The sequence below is a fragment of the Falco rusticolus genome, chromosome 6 (assembly GCF_015220075.1).
Source record: "Falco rusticolus isolate bFalRus1 chromosome 6, bFalRus1.pri, whole genome shotgun sequence".
NCBI lineage: Eukaryota > Metazoa > Chordata > Aves > Falconiformes > Falconidae > Falco > Falco rusticolus.
The window spans coordinates 82514853-82537935 of record NC_051192.1 but is presented as its reverse complement, the minus strand read 5'-3'; the positions used below and the strand labels follow the sequence as shown (position 1 = coordinate 82537935).

The 23083-nt window shown below is 45.0% G+C and overlaps 1 protein-coding gene across 2 annotated transcripts in view; it reads right to left on the bottom strand.

The window, feature by feature from the left end:
* Nucleotides 1–16807: 16807 nt before the first annotated feature.
* Nucleotides 16808–23083, bottom strand: part of BCKDHB (branched chain keto acid dehydrogenase E1 subunit beta) — a 131867-nt gene continuing 125591 nt past the window's right edge. For both annotated transcript variants that reach the window (XM_037391346.1, XM_037391347.1), the window contains 2 exons: nucleotides 22843–22995; nucleotides 16808–17148 (listed from right to left, as the gene is read on the bottom strand). In XM_037391346.1, the coding sequence (XP_037247243.1) occupies nucleotides 22855–22995 (141 nt within the window). In that variant the 3' untranslated portion in view covers nucleotides 16808–17148; nucleotides 22843–22854. The remainder of the gene's footprint in view (nucleotides 17149–22842; nucleotides 22996–23083) is intronic.

Genomic DNA, 23083 nt, shown 5'->3' with positions numbered 1-23083 from the left:
ATAGTTATTTTCTCTCCCTATGATTTCACACCGTTATTCTTTCATTAAGGTCCTGCTTTCTTCATATCATTAAGCCAAACTAGTCACCCTCAGTCTCCACGTGGAAGATAGAGTTCCCGTTGCCTTGATCACCCTTAGAGCCTTTCACCACATCTGTTCCAGTTTATCTTTTGTTAAAACACAGCTGATCAGAGCTGGAAACAGTTTTCTAAACAAAATCACACGTGAAGCCTTGCAGAGTGGTGCTAATGCTTCTCACCTCTACTGGGAAGATGTTGTCTGTCTCATGCTAAAACTTGACTGGGTCTCCTCAGCCCACATTCTGCCCGCAGCTGGTAGCTCACCTGCAGCCGGGCTCAGCTGCTGTCACTGTTCAAGAGGCACAAGGAGTCCGGGCTGCCTCACGTCTCATTTCTTGTTTGTTTAGCAATCCTAAATGATCAGCACCTACTTCATACTTAAGTTTTGGGGCTTTACCCACTGGTGACTTCTGTGAAAAGTGTCCGTGGGCACCATGGGAAGGAAAGGGAGGGAAAGCCACCTCCTCTCTTTTGGCTAACTTGCCTAACACCAGGAGCCTGAAGGAGTGAAGAGGCTCAAACCTGACTGTCCCAAGTCTGAGGCTTTTGCTTGCAGGCACCCTTCCTTTCTGAAGGCACAAAAGATTTTCTGAAGGCTCAGGGACATCAGATCTTCTTTGCTGCTCTGTGAGACCTCATCCCCTCTCCCCTATCCTCATTTGGTAAGGAAAGTGCTGGGAGGGAATATACACTTGGCTTTGCTGATTCACGGGACCATGGGGCTGAAACCCGTGTCTCTGTTTTGGGCAGGTTCTACTGAAAGACAGCCAAGACAGCCAGCCCCGCTTGTTGATTTTCTCTTTCCCTTAACCAGTGTTATTAGAGCCTTCCGACTAATTAGTAAATAGCAAAGGACAGCAGTGTGCTTTTGAAGTGCCTATGGTCTGACACTCAGAGCAATTTCCAGGGTGTAGAGGCAATTAACTCCAAGGCAGGGGTCCTCAAACTTTTTAACCAGGGGGCCGGCGCGGATGAAGTGGCAGCAGGCCATCTGCGGCTGCTTGGTTTCCCCCACAACCCCCGGCTGGGGGGTCTGTAAATACCGGGGGCCGGATTGAAGACCCTGGGGGGCCGTACCCGGCCCGCGGGCCGTAGTTTGAGGACCCCTGCTCCAAGGCATATGCCCAAGTGGGATAAGAAACAGCTCCCTGGAGCTCCCTGTCACTTGCTGCATCCACCTGGCTGGGCACTTAGTTGCTTTTTTCATTAATATAATTCTCTATGGGAGCCTATAATCCAGTTTTAAATACCTGTCATAACCTTCTGGAATATGTACCCAAGCACTTTATGAAAATTATAAGGAAAAAAAAAAAAAAAGGGTTGTATTACAACAGGGATGACAATGCTGCTGAGAAGCCATGTACCAGCCTTCCTGTGCTTCTGAAGCTAAAAGAAAAAAAGAAAAAAAAAACACAAAAGTGAACACAGAAGAGAGCACAAAGTAAAAAGTAATCGACATATTGAAGTACAGTTTGATAGAGGTATCAAGCAAGCGTGCTTTAATTGTTCGGCTTGGTTCTTAATGTGAGAAACTTTTAACATAGAGAAGTGTCTTAGACCTGAACAAAGGAACAAGTGTCTTTGATATGGAGAAAAATAAGTGTGCCTGGAGAGAGATGTATCCTGTGCCTCTTGCATAATTACAAAAATGTAACCAAGATGGAGCTCTTTGGTGAGCTACAGGCCTCTTTGATGGGACTTGGGCAAGGCAGTGACTGGGCAGTCTCTGGGAAGCTGTGGGCTGGGAGCTTGCTACACTTTGTGAAGAGATGTACTATGGTCTCCAAACTGCCATCAGCATTTTGGAAAACAAAGGTCTAGGTCTAAGCAGAGATGATTATGCAGAAAACACATTTAGAACTTATTTTGAAGTCATTCCAAGATTTACATCATAGCATTTCTCGACCACATTCCTACATTGTTTTGGAAGTGCAGTTGAAAAAGAAACTACCTTTTCTAGTGAAAAGCAAAACTTCTGTTCAGCTTAACTATCTGAAATGACCTGTGAAGGAACCATGTGCCTTATATTTCTGGGACTACAGGAGCCAGAGCCACCCCGTGACTGACTGCTTCAAAGCTCATCCAGGATAAAAACAGACCTGACCACTTCCTACAGGTAAAAGATGTTTTGTCAAGACTTTTGTTCTGTTAGAGGAAATCCTGAATTTGTTAGCTAAAGTTGTAGAAACAGCCTAGGTAGATCATCATTACTGTTTCTTCTTCCACTGGTTTTCCTATGTGTACTGCAGGTTTACTACGGTTGTGCTGTTACTAGAAATGACAATCACAAAATGTGATACGCCACTATTTACACAAACAGGAGGAAAACACTAGCACATCACAGACCTCCCTGCTTCAGTCAATGAGCATCAGGAACGAAGGTAAACACCAGATCCATCAGTCTTGCTGGCACCCCCATTCCCTAGGCACCATGAGGCTATTAATGCCTAAGAAACAGTCAGTGTCACATACTTAAATTGCTGTGTCATGTTGGCCTTCAGTAACACTCCATAAAAGGCCCTCAGAAATCTTTCTCCAAACTCTCAGGAATGTGACAGAAAAGGCTTGTCCTCATCCAGGCTCCAAGGAAGCCCAGCACATCATAAAAAACACAGTTCACAACTTGCTGCATCCCATTCTGTTACAGATACAGATGCAGCCATGCACACACATCTGGCCTTGACTGCGTGACAGCTGTTGCCTTTCCAGCTATTGCCCTGGGACAGAAAGCTCTGCACCACAGCATGCACGAGGCGGTGGCCTCAGGGGAAAGGAAAGCAGCTGGAGCTGCAGTGCCGTGGGATCCAGCAACCTGGTTTTGCAATGCTCATCACCACTTCCAGCATCTCACCATAAGCATAGTAAATAGATGAAACGAAAGCAAGGGAACAGCCCGCGATTCCCACGGCCACCAGATTCACAGAAGCAGCAATACAAGTGGCATGAATTAAGTTCACAAGCGTTACTCATTTTTCTGGGTGTAAAAAGCCCTATTTTTTAACTCAAATATGGAGGGAATCAGCAGTACAGTACATGCAAAATAAATTAGTGGTTCATCCCTAGACACAGCAGGCCATGACTGTGACTGCCCAGTTCTTGTTCAATCTGGTTTTGGTCTCCATGACTCATAAATCCAGCAGATGGTGCTTCCAAAACCGCAGCCATTGGCCTTTTCATCTACTTCATCCCAGCTGATCTTCAGCTTTACTAATCTTAAGGTCTTTGTTAATGTTTTGTTGACACAATGCTTTTGGTCATCCATTGCCTTTCTTCCCAAACATTTTCTGGGCCCGTGTGGCTGCAGGACCCTGCCAGGTTTCCACTTCACTATGTGCCTGACCTAACCAGATTTCCTACCATAGCTGACTGGCTGTGGTCCAGCTCTCCCAGACGTTTCCAGACCCGTAACCTAATCGTGTTCCCTCAACTCTTATCCTCTGTCAACATCATGAGACAAAATGAACGGTTTTAACTCTTACCATCCATATTTATTTCCACCAGAAAGTGCAGCGATGGTACTTCACTGCTTCAGTGTTTTACCTGTTGAAGGATTTTCACCAGCTTCTCTCCTCAACCTTTCCTCTCGCCTTTCCATTGTTGTCGTACCAGTACGGGTTCACCAAGGAAATAAAATACCTCAGTGCTACTGACCTTTACTGCCTCTTGTTGAGCTGTGCCTGCTGTTCTCCTCCAGCCAAAGGCAAACAAGATTTATCCAGGCCTCCTTGCCATGTCAGACACTGCTTGGCACCTTTGCCTGCAGGCCAGGGCAGGTGCTGCAAGGCATCTTCTCACCCCCACATCCAGGGCTCTGCCATCAGTTGGCACCACCCCAGCACTGCTGTCTGAGGCATCCCTTAGCTCACCCAAAAAAGAAGAGGCAATTACCATCACCTCTGCCCAGTTTCTGTCATTACCTTAAACTAGCCTGCTGGTTTGGAGATGGGGTTTTACACCACGTTCACCATTGGTGTAGTTGCAGTTTTGGTTTTTTGTTTCTTCCAACATGTCCCAGGTGCTGTAACCTTCCCTGGGCTCTTTCCAAACCACCACAACTGTGAGAAGACCACTGCCAGGGCAGTACAGCTCGTTGTTGGCCCTGGCTTTCCAGTGCATTCCCTGGAGTCCCTCTAGCATCTGTGTTTGCTCCATACACAACCTCCCACCTCTGAAGCCTTCTTATCTGCCCCCATCAGCAGCCACTGTCCTTCCTATAAAGCCAAGCTCATCTTGCCGGTTAGAGATCTCACTGGAATTCATCATGTAGCTAAGACATTCCCAGCTGTTACTATTGCAGTTAGTATATGGGCCTCTGGGCCGGGCAAGCCACAGTGCTCTCCACTGCAGACGATGCCCATCTGGGACTGACTGTTGTTTTCATGTTAACCTGCAACACATTTCCACAAATATAACTATGCCCAAAGGAGGTCTCGAGCAAAAGCTGGCATGTTTTGTGCAGGACAGCTTACCTCAGCAAACATGCGCGGTGAGGATCATGCCTGGAGCACCAGTTTTACCTTTCATTTATTGCCTGTCTCCGTTTGTATCAAAATGCAAAGTGGGATTGTGGGAGAACACAGTGAAAAATAACCAAAAAAAAAATTCAACATGAAAAGGTTGCTACATGTTTCTGGCACAGGGATCTGGATTAGAAAACTTCAAATATGTAAACAACCCCCAAATGCTACCAAAGATCAGTCCAATCATATCTGCCACATGACTGACTTTATTATAACTGGAAGCTATACAGGTACTGAACTTGGATTTTTTTAATACTTTCAGATATTTTGTGAGCTTCAGAAGGGAATAGTTGGCATAAATATTGCTTGCAAAAGGGCTTTTCAGCAAATGTATTAATCTTACAGGATCTGCCAAAATGAAAAATCCATTCATCTTTCCACGGATTTCCTGTATCTTTTGGCATGTCCATGTAATAGGGAAAATTTTTGGATTTTTAATTATGATTATTATTTTGGAAGCTCAGTGGTGCTCTTGAAACTTAAATCCTGGTAGCTGAATTGTGCAGTGTAACTACTGACCTATATACTAGTTGCAAACCAGAAAACTTGCAAAGGGCACTTGGTAAAGGTTGTTTCTCTCTGCGAAGCCCTGAAGGTGCCAGTCGGTTTGGGTCCAGGTGCCAGCCCATGGCTTTCCCTCGAGGACATGGAAAATGAGGAACCGGCTCTGATTTTGCAGCCACAGCTGGAGCAGGGGGAGGCTGAGGCTCCCTTGGGGCCAAGTGAGGATCAAGCTCCCCTGGGTTGAGCATCCCCATCGGATCCCATCCCATACCCAACCACTGCTTCCAGAGCCAACATGCTGCTGCAAACCCCCTTGGCTGGGCTCATGGCACTGCTTTCCTCTGGTGTGCAAGAGGCGATGCCTGAAGTTTCGTTTCTCAGCAGGCCCCGCTCAGTTCAGTGGTAATAACATGTTTGCTGCGGGATGTAAAAATAGAAATGTATGGATATGGTAATCCCTCCCTGAAAGCCTGGCCAGTGTTGCTTAGGGAATGGCTAAACACACAAGCTCGCCCCCATCACACTCTCTTGCATGTTTTTCATCATCTCTAGCTGTACCTAAGCTGCAGGCTGAGGGCAGCCAAGCCTGAGAGGCAGTGGGGAGAAAAAGATAAATCAAGGGCTTCATTTAAACAGGTTTTTCTGTTAAATAAATTGTGTCAGTTTGGAAATTTTACATCTGCATGACAGTATTTTTAGCTACCAGTGCTACAAGTCCTGCCTTAAGTTTCTGGAGCTAAAACCAGATCCCAGCAAACCAGCCAAAGCATAACCCCTGTCTTCCAATGCATTTACCTGGGTGAACCTTTAGCATTTGGCACACTGGCACAAACCTGGCACTTTTCTCTCAGGTGTATTTTTTTCATACAAGTAAAAGGAAGAGAAAAAAAAATCTTTTACAAAAGGAAAAAAAAAAAAAAGATGGTGAAAAAATGGTTGTGGGGGTTCAGGCTGATATAGCAGAACTTAAACCAACTTCATTCTTTTCAGCACAGATCTGGGTGTCAAGTCTACCTCAAAGACTTAATTTAGAATCATAGAACGGTTTGGGTTGGAAGGGACCTTAAAGATCATCTAGTTCCAAACTGAGTTCATTGCTGGCCAGATTTTTAGATGTTCTCCACAAAAATCGCTGGAGAAGCCTCTTGGTCATTTTTTCCCTTACAGCAATGACATAATAAGCAAGGAAAGGGGAAACAAAGGAATTAAGCTGAACCTTGGTAATACGTGCGGACTCCATCCCAGCAAAAAATACAGTCAGTCTAATGGTGAGTATATATATATATGATGCAGACATATACCAGTGAACAATGTTTACTCACAATACCATGGTAAGCTTGGACTAGAAATGCAAGTGATGAGGCAGTTTTTAAGCTGGCCATGCTGGCAGCTGTTCCCTGGTGTACCTGTGCCTCCCCCTGCGATGGACCGCTGGCTGTGGGGGTAGGTGAGGATCTCATCCCGCTCATTGCATGGCCCACAGCACTTCCAGTGGCATCACACCAGTAACGGCAAGTAACGGCAAGGACCGTAACGGCAAGGACCGTGGTGTGGTCGGGGCTGGATAACAGCCTTTTGCTCCCAGCCCTGTGGCAGGGCAGGGCTGCTGCCTGCTCTTGGCAGTGCACAAACAAGAGCTGCTGCAGGCACCAGCCCGTCCGTGTCCCCCTCCCGAAACACACTCCCCATGTGCCAGCAGTGCTCTGGGCAAGCTGATAGTTCCTCGGTCACAGCCCTCCGCAGCCCGAGGCATCCCACCGCTGCCTTCAGGGAGGTTTGCACTCTTCCATGGGCCAGCAGCTCTCCCTGGGTGCGTGCCAGAAGTGGACTCCCCGTGCCCCTGTGGTGCACCCATGGCAGGTTTATTTCCATGTTTCACATCCCAGCCCCGCGAGGTCCTGCACCACACTGACGGTTCTCTGGTGCAGGGAAGCCAGACACGCAGCCCCATCGTCTGTCTGTCCATCTCATGGTTGCCACCACCAGGCTCTCCCTGGTTTGAAGATAACAGCCAGGACAAAAAAAAAATGTTTCCAGGACTGTCCCCCCCTGCTTATACCGCCTGAAACAATGTTCTTCTCATAGAAATGTGACATCCCCAGACCTCAGCAGTCAAAAGAGCGAGCTGCATTATGCTGGGGACAAGAGGAGCAGAACGAGGAGAAAAACAGAGCAGTCTTGGAAACAGGAGTCCAGAAGGAAGGCAGGGCCACCAGGCAGGCGGCAGGGCTGTGGGATCTGCCCGCACGCACCTGCATCCCCTGCGCCTGGAGCGCCTCTCTGCCTGGGGCTGGCCCCGACCGGCAGCGGAACCGTGACTGGCACTTGGGAGCAGGATAATTATAATCTGGGCTCTGCAAGTGTGGGTTAGCTTTCACTGAAATAAACTGCTCAAATCTATGATGAATATCAACATTGTAGGCACAAGGGGCAAGGCAGTAAATTGTAGTAGGATGAAATACCTACATTTAATTATGTCAAATTATATAGAATTTGAGAGAGTTTTTCTGATGCATGCTATTTAAAGTTAGGCCTAAGTGCACTTCCTTGCCTGAATAAAGCAGCTTTTGTTGCAAGATGTGGGCTTGCTTTGTAGTTTATGATTTATAATCTTCACCACATTTTGTCACTTTCTTGTTTCTTGACCGAGATGTTTCTGAACATCTCATTTCAGATAATGGGATGCAGCTAGGGTGCCGTACTATATACAGCCTCTTAAAAATGTACGAGCAGTGTTTATTTGTGTTTGGTTTTTTTTTTTCTCCAAGATACTCATGTGTCTTGAGTATGTTCTCCACCAAAGTGTATATATAACACACGCACATGCAGCCAGCAGCTATTGCTCTTGAAATTCATGTACTTCTGTATGAATTGGATGGGGCCCACCCCACCGATCCCCATGGCCAATATTTTTTGATCAAAACAATCAGGAGTGTATAAATAGCCCTGGACTGGCCAGCTGAGCTCACCCTACAGCTCCGCCCCATGAGCAGCCTGCGGGGCTGAGCACCGGTTCGGGACGCTCCCTCAGCAGCCGTGCACCGCACAGCTGGGCTTGGCCCGCTCCTGTCCTAGTGGGGCTGGCAGGTGACAAAGCGAGGAGCCTCCGTCTCAGGGCAGAGGGACACCTAATCATTTCCACTGTGGGCAGAGAAAGCGACTGGCTGGTGAAGCTGAAAGGGTTGCCACCCACGCAGTTCAACAGCCCTGGAAATAAAAGAGAGTTTGTGCGCAAAGGAGAGCCTGAAATCTTCCTGCCCGGCAGGCTCGGCGTGTGAGCCTACAGCCCTGGGCCGGGAAGGGTGCACGGCATGTCAGCAGAGCAGCTGAAATTTTGTTCAGCCTCAGTAAGCACAACATTTAGCTGGTGGTGGTGGCCCGGACCTGAACCACTTATCTGCATGCAAACATGCGTGGGAACATTCCTGATCCGGTGCTCCTGCCAGCGTGCAGCCCTCAGCACCTTCCCAGAGCCAGAGGGATGTGCTGAGGGGTGGCTGGTCCTGTTGTCATCTCAGCTGGCACGGCCAGGGCCTGGTGACGGGGCAGCAAGCACTGGTGTTTTCCAGGTGCACAGGGCACAGGACAACAGAGTCATGGCTTTATTTCTCAGATGCGGTGTCAGGTCTCTGAGTTCCCCGGCAGTGAACGGGGAGTGTCTGCAGCCATAACTCACCTCGTTGCAAGGGGCTGCAGCAAGGCTTGGCTGGCAGATTTCTCAGCATAGCATCAGAGTCAATGAGAGGATTAAAGGGATTCATAAATAAGTAGTAGAAGAACAAAGCCCACTTGAATTAAAACTATTCCCCCTGGTTGAAAAATAAGCAAATAAATCCAAAGAACCCACTTAGAAAACAGCCCTGTACTTCGTACTTAGATGAAGGATCTTAAGGTTTCATCTACGGATATGAACGATGTTACCAACACAGCGGGAGGAACCTACTGAAACCCAAGGATTGCTTCTCCTTAAAAATAAAATTAATCAAACCAATTGGGAAAGATACTTTAAACTTCAGTCTCAGGGAGCCAGATTCATTCAAGAGCAGCCTCACTCATTTCAGTGAGTGTGTATAGATACAGACACACACACATATCAGCTTGCTTTTGCAGCTATGCTCCACTGAGATCATTTTAACCATATCAATAACGTAAACAACCTTCTCCCGAGAACAGCAGGCTGAACACAGGCAGTTGCTGCGTTGCCACAAAACAGCTTTGCAAGAGCAGAGGTAGCATCAACCTGAGGAGAGTGAGCTGAGTGACAACAGCAGAAACCCAGCCAAATTTGCACCAGGCTTCCCTTAACACACAGCACTATGGTAGTGAAGGGCTTAGTTAGCTAAGCCAACAGCAAAACTCTCAGCAATGCAACTGCTTGTAACACAAGATGAATCATAGGTTCTCTGCTGAAAGCTGATTAGATAAAGTGCCATCTCCCAAAGGCTCATGCGGTGCATATGACAACACCCCTGTCACAGCCTGAGTGGGTATTTCAGCCTCTTGATGGTCCTGAGCAGTGAATAGCTGTAAGACACCAAAACTGCCTCCACCTGGGGGAGGAGGAACAAGACTGAGGGATGAGGGGTGGCAGCAGGCACGGCACTGCAGGTAGGTAAGAGATGCACAGCCTGTGATGGTCAGGCTGGCTCCCTCTCCCAAGGGGCCGGGGCTGGGACTGGCAGCAGAGAGGAAGCCTGGGGAAGCTGGGATCACTGGTTGAGGGTAGGCAGAGTTATGACCCCGCTGTGAAATGCAAGTGCCCACCTCGCACCTCTTTACCGTCCTACTCTCATCACCCAGCAGCAGCCGCTGCTGTGGCACCCGCTCCACTGCCGCCTTGGCTCAGCCCCAGCCTCTGCCTGGGGGCAGCGATGTCTTCCCACACCTGGGGAAGCCATGGGTTGGTCGTGGCATGGGGCAAAGCCAGGAAGGAAAGGACCGAGGGAGAAGACAAGGGTTTCAGACCATCTCTGCTCTGCAAGGCAGTTCAACACTCATGCGCCTTTGCCTCAGCCACCTCTAACTCAAGTGTAACAAACACCAAATGAGGAACAGCTCAATAACCTAAACTTGGGTTTTATTACAACCAAATCAGACAAAAGTCACTTTAAAAGTTTGCAAGTGTTGTAGTTGACAAAGTAGCTAGGTTGTTGGCAAGAAGGGAGGGGAAAATTTTACTGAAGAGATGGATGGGACGGTGACAAGAAAAAAATCATTGGAAAGGAGTAACAATTATGGTTACTTTAACCTTGTCTCTAGTCCTTTTTGTTCTCCATGCATTAACATCTTATGGCAACCTGCTCACGCTTCCCTTCCCAAGTTAAATTATTCTGTTTTGTGAATAAAACACAGGACCACTGGGTTACAGCATGAGATGCCATGAAGCCACTGGAGCTGCACTTGAACAAGGCTGTGCTTTGTTCCTCCACTGCCTCACTGCTCTCTCAAGAGGCATCATTGAAAGTCCATGAGGTCTAGCCAGTAGGCATTAGAGCTTTATCGTCATACCAGACACCATCTTCCTGTTTCTTATGGGATAAATAATTACTCGAAAACACTCTGGTACATGACACATACCTCTCAAGCGTCTTCTGCTTTGGCTTGAGGCACTGCCCTGCACCAGGCCGGGTGGCAGAGGAAAGCCTACAGCACTATGTTGCAGCCATGGGTCCTGCCGGAGGCACCTTCCCCCCATCTTCACACAAACCAGCCCAACATTTTAAAACATACGTAGGTTGGTGGCCTCCTGCAAAACCCTGGTTTAGCAAATGAAGAGTGTCAGAAAGCTGAGCTATCCAAGCACGTGGAAAGTCAAGGTGCTGCACTGTAAATGCATGCAGGCTTGGAGTCATGCAGTGCCTGCCTGATCCCAGGTTGTCAGTGAACAACAATCTCTCTCTAATGTCTCCTCTGTGCAGCCGCCACTCAGACCTACCACCTGGATGTGCTGCTCCAGGCCAACCAGACCCCGTCCCCCAGCTCACAGGGGTGAGACAGCTCCTCCTTTGGTCTCCAGTCACGGCTTAGTTCCTGCCTCTTGGGTACCAAACTGCTCTGACTCAGCTGCCGGAGGGAGGCACGGCTGGGTCTGCGTGCCGCCTGCTGCCCACGCTGCCATCACCTGTCCTCACACAGGTTCCCTCTGCAAGCCCTTGAAAAGGTCGCCGTCCCCATGTCACCCGCCAGTCCTGCTGCCACAGCTCAGGCAGCGGCGGGGCCCGTGCAAGCACTCCTGCCCTCACCCCAGGCCAAACCAAAGCTACTGGGGATCCTGGTGCTGCTCCACACACCGCCACAGTGTCCCCCACCAGTCGGGCCCTTGCCAATGGCTGCCTCGAGGTCCTTGGCACAGCCTGAACTGGCAGGGCAGCAGAGGGGAAGGGGTGTATCAGCTTTGCTACCCGTGCGGCTTACGCCAGAGCCCCGGGAAGCCAAGCACACTGCATCCGTATGAGCCGCAGGTGCATGGGTGCAGGCAGCAGCGGGGGCTGATCTCCCTAGCAGCCCCCCACCAGCTGCCGGAGCAGCCCTGCACCTCCACCATCCCCCTTGTCCTTCAGAGCTCCCCTGGGAAAGGCTGGACAAGTTCAGGTCAGGTGTGAGTAGCTCAGAGTCGCAGTGGAGCTGACAGTGGAGGGGGAACAACTGCGCCCATCTGCACGGCTTCACCGCCCAGGCTAAGAGGGGTGCCAGCAAGGGCTGCCGTGGGCAGACTGGAAAGTGGGCAGACTGGAAAGCAGCCACCTGCCCGCAGCCCGGGTCACTTACCTCCAAACCGCCGAGACCACGCAGCACTGGAACTGGCAGCCGCTTGGGCACGGTGAGCTCGCAGAGGCTGCATGAGGAGTGCAACCACAGGCATCATAAATCCAGACAATTTCTGTTTTCAGCAAGTACTCAGCTGCAAGCAAACGGAGTGCAAGTAAACAGGAATGATTTAATTATCATATAAAATTAATTAATTGGACGCAGGAATCAATGGGGAGTCCTTCTCAAACACTGGCTGCACATTACTGTCAGTTGTAGAACAGTTATCCAGAGACCTACAGGAGCAAGAACAGACACTAGTTTCTACTCTTAATGTAGTACAATTGGTTTGGCTTATTTTTTTTCCTCCAAGACAGAGGCAAATAGGGTTTAAAGATGTAAACCAAAGACCATAAAACAATTTCAAAGCAAGCAACATAAACCCAAAGCTGGGGTTGATTGCATTGCACTTGTAATATGAAATAGGCTAATGATCAAATTAATCAGTATTGTTAATCAGGAGGCTAATTTCTTTCTGTCAGAGGGCTGGGGACAGCTAATGTGATGTTACGTACAGGTTAGGCTACGGTTGCTTGTAGCAGCTGGACTGAGGGACAGGCCGTCTTCTCCCAGCTTCTTGCACCAGTTGCATTCAGTGCACGGCAGCATCCACCTAACACATCACGTGTTGCTTCTCCGCCCTCTTTCCCTTCTGTCAGAAGCACAGAATGGGCAATTTCATCTGAAATTAAGCATCTAACGTCCACATCCCGGCTGCGAACCCCGGCCAGCCACAGCCACTGGAGAATTAGATCCAGTTGCCCACACAAGCATCTAGCAACAATGCCTGACACCACTTAGGGCATGAAAGATACACCTGGGCGAGCAGGTATGACTGAGGAGCGACAGCAGATCTGAACCCTTCTAGACCAGCAGCTGAAGGCCAGGCAGCACACCTTACAACATCTCATAGGGATCTCGCTGCACAGACAATTAACCAGGCAGGCAGTAGAGTCAGTTGAGCCTACAGAATGGATCAGATTGCCCTAAAGGCACTTCATGGCTAGCTCAACTTCTCTGCTCGCCCATACACACCTACATCTTGACAGTTGAATTTAGGTGGCTTCGTCCTGAGCTGAATCCCCCACACAGCTCCTGCAGGAAGCAAGAGGACTGCAGCTCCCCCATCCTTTAACTCACCACTGCTGTTCATGGCTTTGCTGAACCCAAATCAGGTCCTGCCCACATGTTGCCTTCAGATACTCGTCAGAAACCTTGTGAGTTACAGCAACCAACTCCAGCCAGGGAACATTTATAAGGCTGGGTTTTTGCTCTAAATTATTCACCTCAAGTAAGTAACTGCCCAGTTCAGCATCAGCCCCTCACCCAGGAGACAATTCTTTCTTTCACATGCACAACATGTCATGTATCCCACCTTATGTACTTACTAGGGATTTGAGCAATTTATTTTGAAAATTGAGGCATGCACCAATCCCAGTGCTAGCATTTTATGCAAGCTCACAGAAACGTAGTCAGACATCAGCTACCCAAGCCCCAGGAACAAAGGGCTCCATTTAGATGCTCTAACACAGGCATCTAGTGCCATTTGAGATGCCCTAAGGCACCCAAGATACACAAGGGGTTGGCAGATATCACATAGGACCTATGGAAGCAGCAGCTGGAGATGTGGAGACCATGCAGGATACCCCAGGGTGTCTCAAATGGTACTCGATGCCGAAGTATAAGCAACCAAATTAAGTTCTAAAAATCTTGTTTATACTGAACTCAGATGTACGTCTCCCATATCTAACAAACACGTATCTTGCAGTGCAGCTAAGCAGCGAAAGAGCTACAAAAGAATTGCATCCTTAATTTGGGTCTACTGAAATCTGGCAGAGCTTGCAGTCTGTGTCAGCTTGTTTTGTTATGAACGTATAATGCTCACTGAACCCCATGAGCTGCTGTGATAACAATCTCTGCCAGCTTGCTGAATGGATTCCTTTCAGTTGCTGCCTCTGAAGTTATGTGGCTAGAACAGAGCTTCTGCAATACACCAGTGCACCAGGAACACCATTTTTTTAGCTACAGGAGCAAGAGAGCTGTCTGCAAAGATTCATGAGCTCAGAATTGATTATCGGACCATAGGAGCAGAAGGTCGTTGTGTCAAGGCTCCTGGCTACCGCAGTGAGAATGTACGACTGGCTAATCCTCTTACAAACACGTGCACTTCCACAAGAGAGAATACCTCTAATGATTTAAATCCAATTTTAATTAATTGGTGCACTGTTTATTAGGACAAGGTTGTTATGGCACTGCAGTCTTAACCGAGCCAGATGACAGAAGAGTATACAAGTCTTTCATTGCAGTTAATAAATCTGGGACCTCACGAAGGCTGCGCATGTCTGTCTTGAATTCCAATCTCAGGATCCAGCATTAAACTATGTACCATAAGGATTTCCAGCAATTAGTGTTAAATGAGCATAAATAGATAGATTAGTAATTTTCCGGACTATCAGCAGGAAGTACTGACACAATTTGTGCTTTAGAAGGAGCTACTTACAGTGAAACAATCACTGCCCAAGTTAAATATGAGAATTCCTCCACACGTTTTTTGCAAAATCTAATTAATCTAATTAAGAGACCTCAGTGGTTAAAACCCAGAAAATATGGCTTGTTTTGGATTTTATTATTAAGGAATTTAATGAGAAACCGTAGCAGCATACACCTTCCTGCCCAATTTAGAACTATATGCCATTTTTCCGTAACACCCACTTTAAAGAGCCACCAGCCTAGAGCAGAGGTTCCATGAGTGCATGCTGCCATCTAGGCAGGCTTTGGGGCGCAGCACCTACTTTAGAACACGAACTGCACTTGCCATGGACAACACACTACTATCCAAAACGAAGGAGAAAGGATCATTTTTTATACTATTTAAAAATGACGTATCACCACTCACTGAAAATGCAAAACCTGCCCCTCAAACAGATTGTAGAAGTCCACATTAAGAGCAGATAGTTTTTGCGTTTATTAAGAAATACATTACTTTGTACTTCCATACATGCAACTTGAACTTCAGCTCTGCACGGAATTACAAACCGCTTTTATCTACGAAAAACATGAATACAAAGTATATAGTATTACGGCTATTAATTACCAAAGCACATTTTACTATGGCAGTACTATAATTGTATCTATTTGATATGCTTTGAAATACAATCAATTTTTAAAGACAGTTACTAAAATATATATTGATTTTCTACAAAGACAGAAATAATTTTTAAAACCATTTTTCTTCGTAAAACCACAAGTTTCTATCCAGCACAAAAAATATAAAATACATAGTGCATCTAACTTATTTAAAACAATAAACAAATTCTATACACAGCTTTGCAGGAAACTTACAGACAGAAGACTTGACCAATAAAGTAATTTTTATTAGAAATATTAACGAATAGCTTCATTATCAGTTATGGGATTCTGTAGGGAATGCCTGAATTATGAAGGCAGAATCTTACACGAAATGGTAGTAGGACCTGGAAAGATTATCATTTAGCATCCTCCACTTGTACGAGTCCTTTGAACGTGGCTTATTGAATTGAGTTCTGCTGGAGGGCAAGCATCACCACCCCATGTTACAAACAACAAACCACACTACAAGGATTGCTCCTGAGGTTTGGGCGAGATGAGAGTCGCCTAGGAGCCCTGAGAAGCACACCACTTCAAGATGTGGGCACATATGCTTTAGCATCCGTCATCGAGGATGTTGTCCCCAAGGCCAGACTTCCCTTGGATTTCAGTGGATCTGCTCAATTAACAACCTCCCAGATCATCAGAATGGGTGATGGAGGGGCACGGCAGGGTATATCCACTGACATTCAGAATGAAGTTACCCTCCTGAGCTTCCTCCCTGGGGTGTTGAAGCTGTCACCTTGAGGACTGCCCTGAGCAGGTTTGTGCATAAAAGTGTTCTTCTTTCTCCCTGAAAGATCCCCCTGAATAACAACAGAAATGTGGTTATCCAGCTACTGGCATGCATCTTCCCAACCCCTCCGCTCCTTCCCCCATACAATAAGAAGCAACACAGCATGAGATTGATTTGTACAGAGAGCAAAGCAACCAAAAAGACTAGGAACTGTTGAATTCACACTTAATTTAGGTGGTGGAAAAATGAGCAGAGCTGGTACCAAAGGAATTCAGTAATAAGCTTTGAAACTACTGTGCTGGAAGAAGATCTGATGCCCTTTGAGCAGTCCTGGACTGCAGGACAAGAGAGAATAATTTTCACAGTGTCCTTGGCTTGTCATATGGAAAAGGAGGCCATTATTAAAAATTAAGCAAACCTCCACTGAGGTCAGAAGCTCTCAGTCTGAAAGGCTGGACTGCTTTTTGCATTTAGGGATGTTCAGTGCCCTTTATATTAGCACAGGAAAAATAAACATTCAGGTCTAATTTTATAGTACAGTCTTTTTGGTAATTCTGTATTTCTGTGTCCACACCAACAGAAAATGGTATGTGCACTGCCTCTTCTCCCACCACTGGCACGAACATGTCAGGGTACTGTTACCTTTTCTCGACAAATTGGCACATTTTGCACAACTGCTTAGCAGCAGACGCATTCCATATCTAGAAGAAAAATAATTACGTAAAAATATTGCAGCAAGAGGTACTAATGGAGCCTCTCATCAGTAGCAACAAAGCAAAAATAATCTCTCCTCCCTTCTCAAGAAAAATGGAGTTTTCGTTTCCCTTGCAGAAAGGAAAATCAGTATTTGGGACTATTTTCCATGAAGCCACTCAGCTAAAATGACAGCTAATGACACTGGTTAAAGGAGGTCTCCGTCAGAGCAGATGCACAAGCTGGTCTGGCTGTCTGAGGTTTATTTTGTTGAAAATACAGTCACATTCATATAATTTCTTTGGGTTTTCTCTAAACAACAACAAAACCAAGAGACAACATGTGCATAATATGTTTTATTGAATAAAATCCTGCTTCTAATATTTACACAGTGAAGCTCAGAGATGTAACCTAGTGAAGCATGGCAATGTGTAGCATTCATACAACATCTGGAATATCTTTGATTACATCTGAAACTACTTATTATAGCAACCACCTGCCCATCACTGATTTCATAATTAAGGAAGATTTGAACTTTCTGAAGAATAGCCAAGATGCATATTAAGGATAGTTGAGTTCAGAGAAAATAGTCTGCTATGTGAATTCCAAACCCATTAGATCTGAGTGAAGTGTCAAGAGTTTTGAAGGCAGCTTCTGTATTCCTCTGTTATTCTTCTCAGCTCTGCAGAAGAAGATGACAAAATAAATTACAAATCTTAAGGCTGAAAGTAGTATCCACAACTTAAGCACACAGCACATTCCATAGTAATCTTACTTTTAAATTTATAATGCCACCTTGACCTCAAGGTGTGTGGACTACGACAAAATACTTCGCATGTATTAAAAACTGTATTAAATTTTAAAAGCCGTCAAGGAACACACAAAAAAATTAGAAATGCTGCAACAGATATCTAGTGAAGGCAACAGTATTTGCCACCATTTACACAAAAACTTTATGAAGTGTCTTCTGTCCCACTCTAGCATGTTAAACAAGTGTTCTGTGTCCTCTTGTTAGACCTCTACTAGACATACTATCAATCTACTATTACAGCAAAGTGGGGTCTTGTAAAAAAAAACCTATAGTCAATACCCTTCCTGTTTATAGGGTTGTTTTTTTTTAAGGTAACTTAATTATTCCTGATCTTGCACGAGTTCTCAGCAAGGGCTGAATGCAAGTATAGACTTGCAACAGCCATATGAAGGCACTAAGTCATAGGACTAGTAGACTGTTATCTTATATTTGGACTACTCACTGGTTGTGAATAAGACATGATTCACTGGCCATTTGCACGTTTTTTGCCATCCAGCAGGAAAACATTATAAACCAGGAATGCTGTGTCCTACTCAAGCCTCCGGAGGTTGTTTATTCTAGTGGGTTACAGGCAGTGCACTGTAGAAAGCAGGCAGTCTAGCCTGCAATTTTTGGGATTCTGTGTTGAGAAAAACCTGGTTGTTAGTTTCAGGTTAAAAGAAATGATTTTGCATAGTCCCTCATATTTTATTTACCAAACAGGAACAGAAATGATATTGTTCTTGTGTCTCAAGGTAACCTCTACGAAGCCCTGGCTAGTAACCAGGACTGCAAAGAACAGTTAGTTACTAACCGAAGTATCTACCAGGTCCCTTCCTGTTTCCCAGCACAACTTACTGGTTGAGAAAGGGAAAGCACTGCTGTCATTTGCAAGTCTCTCCTAACTGGAGCACTGGTTCCAAGCAAACTGTATTGGATGTTGAAATATAAATATATGCTTGGAAAGAAAAATAAATTTAAGTTAAACACCCCCATCCCCTAACACCACCTAACCTTTAAACACCAAGGTTAAACTTTCTATAAAATAGTTCCATAATTAAATTCAGTGTGATAACTTCGTATTTTTAGAGACTAAGTTTGTAACAGTAACGGTGTTTCTACATACACACACACCAAGTCATGGAGGTAAACTGTCACCTGGCAGGGACATCTTTAAAAATCAGAATTTTGATACATATGTGCATATGCAAATGTGGTAGAAAAAGCCGCAAAAGCTAACAGAAAAGCACTTGGCTATTTGCCATTTCTACACTACAGCCACCCCTGAATATATTTGTGTATCACAAGAGTATATTTTATAAATTTAGTGGCTGTTTTCTTCTGTTTCTTCTTTTATCTCCTCTCCAAATGAACAGCCCAGATACCATTCCATCTACCCAGAAAATGTATATCTGTCCTAATCTCACTGCTTCTTTTCTCTTTAACTTTTTTCCAATTACAAATAGTTACCTGGAACAGAGCTGCCTACCTGGAAGCTGCTTCTCTTATAGCTAACATAGCCATAAATTTTAGTAACTAAGAAGCTGCTGAAAGATACAGATTTTGCTCTTGCCTGTCTCATCAGTGAGGTATATGGTATGCATTGTCAAATGTTGTCTTTGAGCTGGAAAACTGTCTGTACTGTCAATCTCAAGATAAGTAACTACATGTGTGTAAGACACTGTCAACACAGGTTGAATAAAACCAAGCGTACCTTAAGATGAAAGGCTAAGTTTAGAAATGATTGACCGTAGCATCCAGCTGGAGTCCCTGCATTACCCTCAGACACAAAGTAGTAAATTAATTCAGGTGTCTGAGAGGAACATTTCTGAGTATGAGGTGTATTTGTACGCACAGCCACTTTTGCAGAGAGGGCTTTGTTCATTGTTTTTTAAAGATGATGCAGATTTATTCTTTGTTGAGTGAGAAATACTTGTGTGAATAAAGACAGAAAGATTTTGACATACCAGTAACTTAAAGAAAAACATACTGTAACTGGTGAAAATAAGTTTGGAGTTAACATCCCCAAGCATTAGCACAGAACCTGCTCCCAGATTTGAAGAGGACTTTCAAACAGAGGTAGACCATGAAACATTATACAACCTGGTGTTAGGCAGTAAGAAAGGGAGGGAATCATATTGCTGCAGACTTCATGAAATGAAGTTGCAGGTAGCTTCTTACTCAAACTAAAGAGATTTCAGGCCATGTTAGAAAGGACAATCTGATATATACCACCTATATATCTGACAATCGCCACTTGGGTTTTTTTCCCACACAGCCTGCCTGAAAGCAACAGATGAAGCAATTTCTAGTAAGTTATTGATTAAGAAGGGAAAAGAAGGTAGCCAGCCATCCCAGCAGTTTGTATCTAACACAAATGTCTTGAAACGTAAACCAAGCAACAATTCAGCCATGTGTGCTGGTTTTGGCTGGGATAGGGTTAATTTTCTTCATGGTAGCTAATATGGGGCTGTGTTTTGGATTTGTGCTGGGAACAGTGTTGAAAATACAGGGTTGTTTTCATTATTGCTGAGCAGGGCTTACACAGCGTCAAGGGCTCTTCTGCTCCTCACCCCACCCCAGCAGCGAGCTGGCCGGGGGTGCACAAAGAGTTGGCAGGGGACACAGCTGGGACAGCTGACCCCAACTGACCAAAGGGGTATTCCATTACCACAGCATGTCATGCTAGAGTATATAAAGCTGGGGGACGAAGAAAGAAGGCGAGGGACAGGGGACGGACATGGATGGACACATCTGGATTTATGGCGTGTACTTTCCAAAAAAAATCCATTACGTGTGATAGAGCCCAGCTTTCCTCGAGATGGCTGAACACCTGCCTGCCGATGGGAAGCAGCAAATGAATACCTTGTTTTGCTTTGCTTGTGTGCATGGCTTTTTCTTTACCTGTTAAACTGTCCTTATCTCAACCCACAAGATTTCTCACTTTCACTATTCTGATTCTCTCCCCCCCATCCCGCCACTGGGGGAGCGAGCAAGTGGCTGTGTGGGGCTCAGTTGCCGGCTGGGCTTAAATCACACCACCAGCTTGGCCATTTCTGTAACTCAAAAGCCAACCCTACATCCCTCTTCACTGCAGGGAACCACTAGTTCCTCTGTCTCTCCAGCAACAGGAGAAGAGATCTAACTTTTCTAACATCCAGAAGACTATGGCTGTGCTCAAATCCACACAAACTGTAACACTGTTTCTTAGAAAAGATACCCCATCTCCCTACACAGGAGGTGGTTTAGGACACATCAACCTCATCAATCTAGACCAATGACAAGTAACGTCACTAATAAATGTTACACCGAGTACAAAAAGAAGCAAATATAAAGCAATCCTTCGACTTCTCAGAAATATAAGTGCACTACCTTACACGCAAACTCTGTGGAGAAGATGGTGGGGTGGAGATCTACTACAACTGCTCTGTCAGGCATGTGAGACCAAATAACTACTTTAGCACAGGGAAAAATAAGGGAATACTCCCCTGAAATGTGCCTTACAACAAGGCTCGTGAAGGTTTCCTCTTAGAAAAACCTTTGAGGAGCTCATTCTGTAACACTAATATCCAGTCATACCAACCAAAAGACGTGGTGTAACGGCCCCCAGCATCTGCACGTTTTCTCAGACAAACCAGAAAGTAGAGTTTTCTCTGTCTTTTACACTGTTTTCCAGACAGCCCCTAATAAACCTGCTCCTTGATATGCTAAATCCACGCTTTCAGCTGGCCAATAACCTCCTCTGAGATTTGTGTCTGGTGCAGTCCACAGGAGAAAGGTAATTATGAATGCGGATAGACTTTTGCACATTTTAGTCCCTATTATCTTCACAGATTTAGAGTGGATTTGCAATGTGTGGGCTGTGTGCAAATTCAATGCAATCTCAGAATCCACTTTTTTCTCCTTGTATCTTCCTCACTTTACCATCCTATGGAGAAATGGGGGTTAAACTAAGTCTCTGAGCTACCAAATGCCCTCAGTTTGTCTCCCTCTCCTTACACAGAGGTAAGAATATTTGGTCCTTTGGTTTCCTTTGGAAAGGAACAGATTAGAGGCTATCCAGCATGGCCTAGCAACTTGCCTCGAAGGGCAGATACCACCCATTCCCTTTAGAAAAGCTTCGCTGAGTTTATTGCAGAGGTGCCAAACAAAAAAGAAAATAATTATTTAATAAGTTTACTTCAACTCAGATAAAAGGCAAGGACAAATGCCAAAAAAAAGAGCATTTACCACATACTCTACAAAAAAAGATCACAACATTCCTCAGTTTAAATCCTAAGGAAATGTGCTGGTGTGTCCATAACAGGTGATTTTGGAGGAATATTTTAAGTGGAACTACATTATTTTTTGAAGACACTGCCTTACTGGTAGCAGTCCCATTTCACATACAGGCACTCCACTATCAGCTATTGAGGGAAACAGAATGAAATGTGCAAAGTTGTCCAGAAAGTAAGTATGCACATAAACAAGATTAATATTAAAGTATTGACAATCTTCTATCACTGGCCCTAAATTCAATTTGCAGTTTAAATTACAGGCAAAATGGACACGAGAGCACCCCTAATACAGGACCCACTTTGCCCCCCCCACCTTCAGTGTCAATAAAAATCCCCTGACTGCCTATTACAGGATCTCCTTATTCCAAAGGAAAACAGGCCTGTTGTTTTCTTCTTCTTTTTTTAGTTCAGAAGTACAAGACTTACCGAGACTCAATCTTCAAAAACTAGGCTTCTTGATTCACTTAATTAAAGGAAGTAGAGAATACAATGTGTTGACACATTTCCTATTAAAACTTTGGTCATTAAACACCAGAAGTTTTCCCACAGCAACACACGATACTAAGTCCCAGTTGGCCACTGCACAGTCTAATGCTACTTAGTATTATACTACAATGAAACAAAGACAAAAATTGTAACAGACTGTAATTAATAGACATATAAGTGAAACAATATATTACTTCACAGACTTGGTGCCTGAATGGCCTTGGAAACAGAAATCTTCAAGCATGACGAAATTACATAAAAGATGATAAAGAAAAACTATTTTTAGAGTGAATACTAAACATAAGCCTTATAACTGTATTTGAACAGAACTGTAAGATATTACAGGTACTTCATGTGTTCAATGCTCCATGCATGTTTGCAATGCAGTGCCTATATCCAGTGTAAAGTGGGCCTTATTAACACACCTCACAGGACTACAGGTCAGACTGAAGAGTGAAAAATTACAAAATTTAACACTGTGGTTTGCTTATGAAATAACTGTAAGTCTTCTAATATAAATGAAAATATGTTCTGTGCATTACTATTCCTTTCACCTTTCACTTTACATTCTTTTCCCTTCTCAGGATACAAGGGATTTAATTTTCAGGTTGATTAAGCAAGGTAATTAATTTTAAACACTGACTTCAATGGCAGCGCTTAAAATGTTCAGATGCCTTTAAGACTGAAGGCCCAAAGCCATACGAGGCAATTCCTCTTATAAATAAATAACGAAATAAAGAAGTAGTGCTCTAGCCTCAAACCTTGCAATCCCTCTGCCAGAATCCTTACAGGCAAAATGTCAGTATGAGACATTATTTCTCACCTGCACCACTGCTCAGTAGTTAATCATTTTTCGAAGAGCATCATAGCATTTCCATTTGTCTGGGATGTAGAAAGGCTCAAAGATGTGAGGGAAAGGAGTGTCATAGCCACATACTCTTGAAATAGGAGCTTCTAAATTCAAAAAGCATTCCTCCTATTAACAGAAATACAGAATAAATGTTAGTAAGGCCATTATGTTCAAGAGTCTTGCATCACAAATTGAGGTTGAATGAACTTTGCCA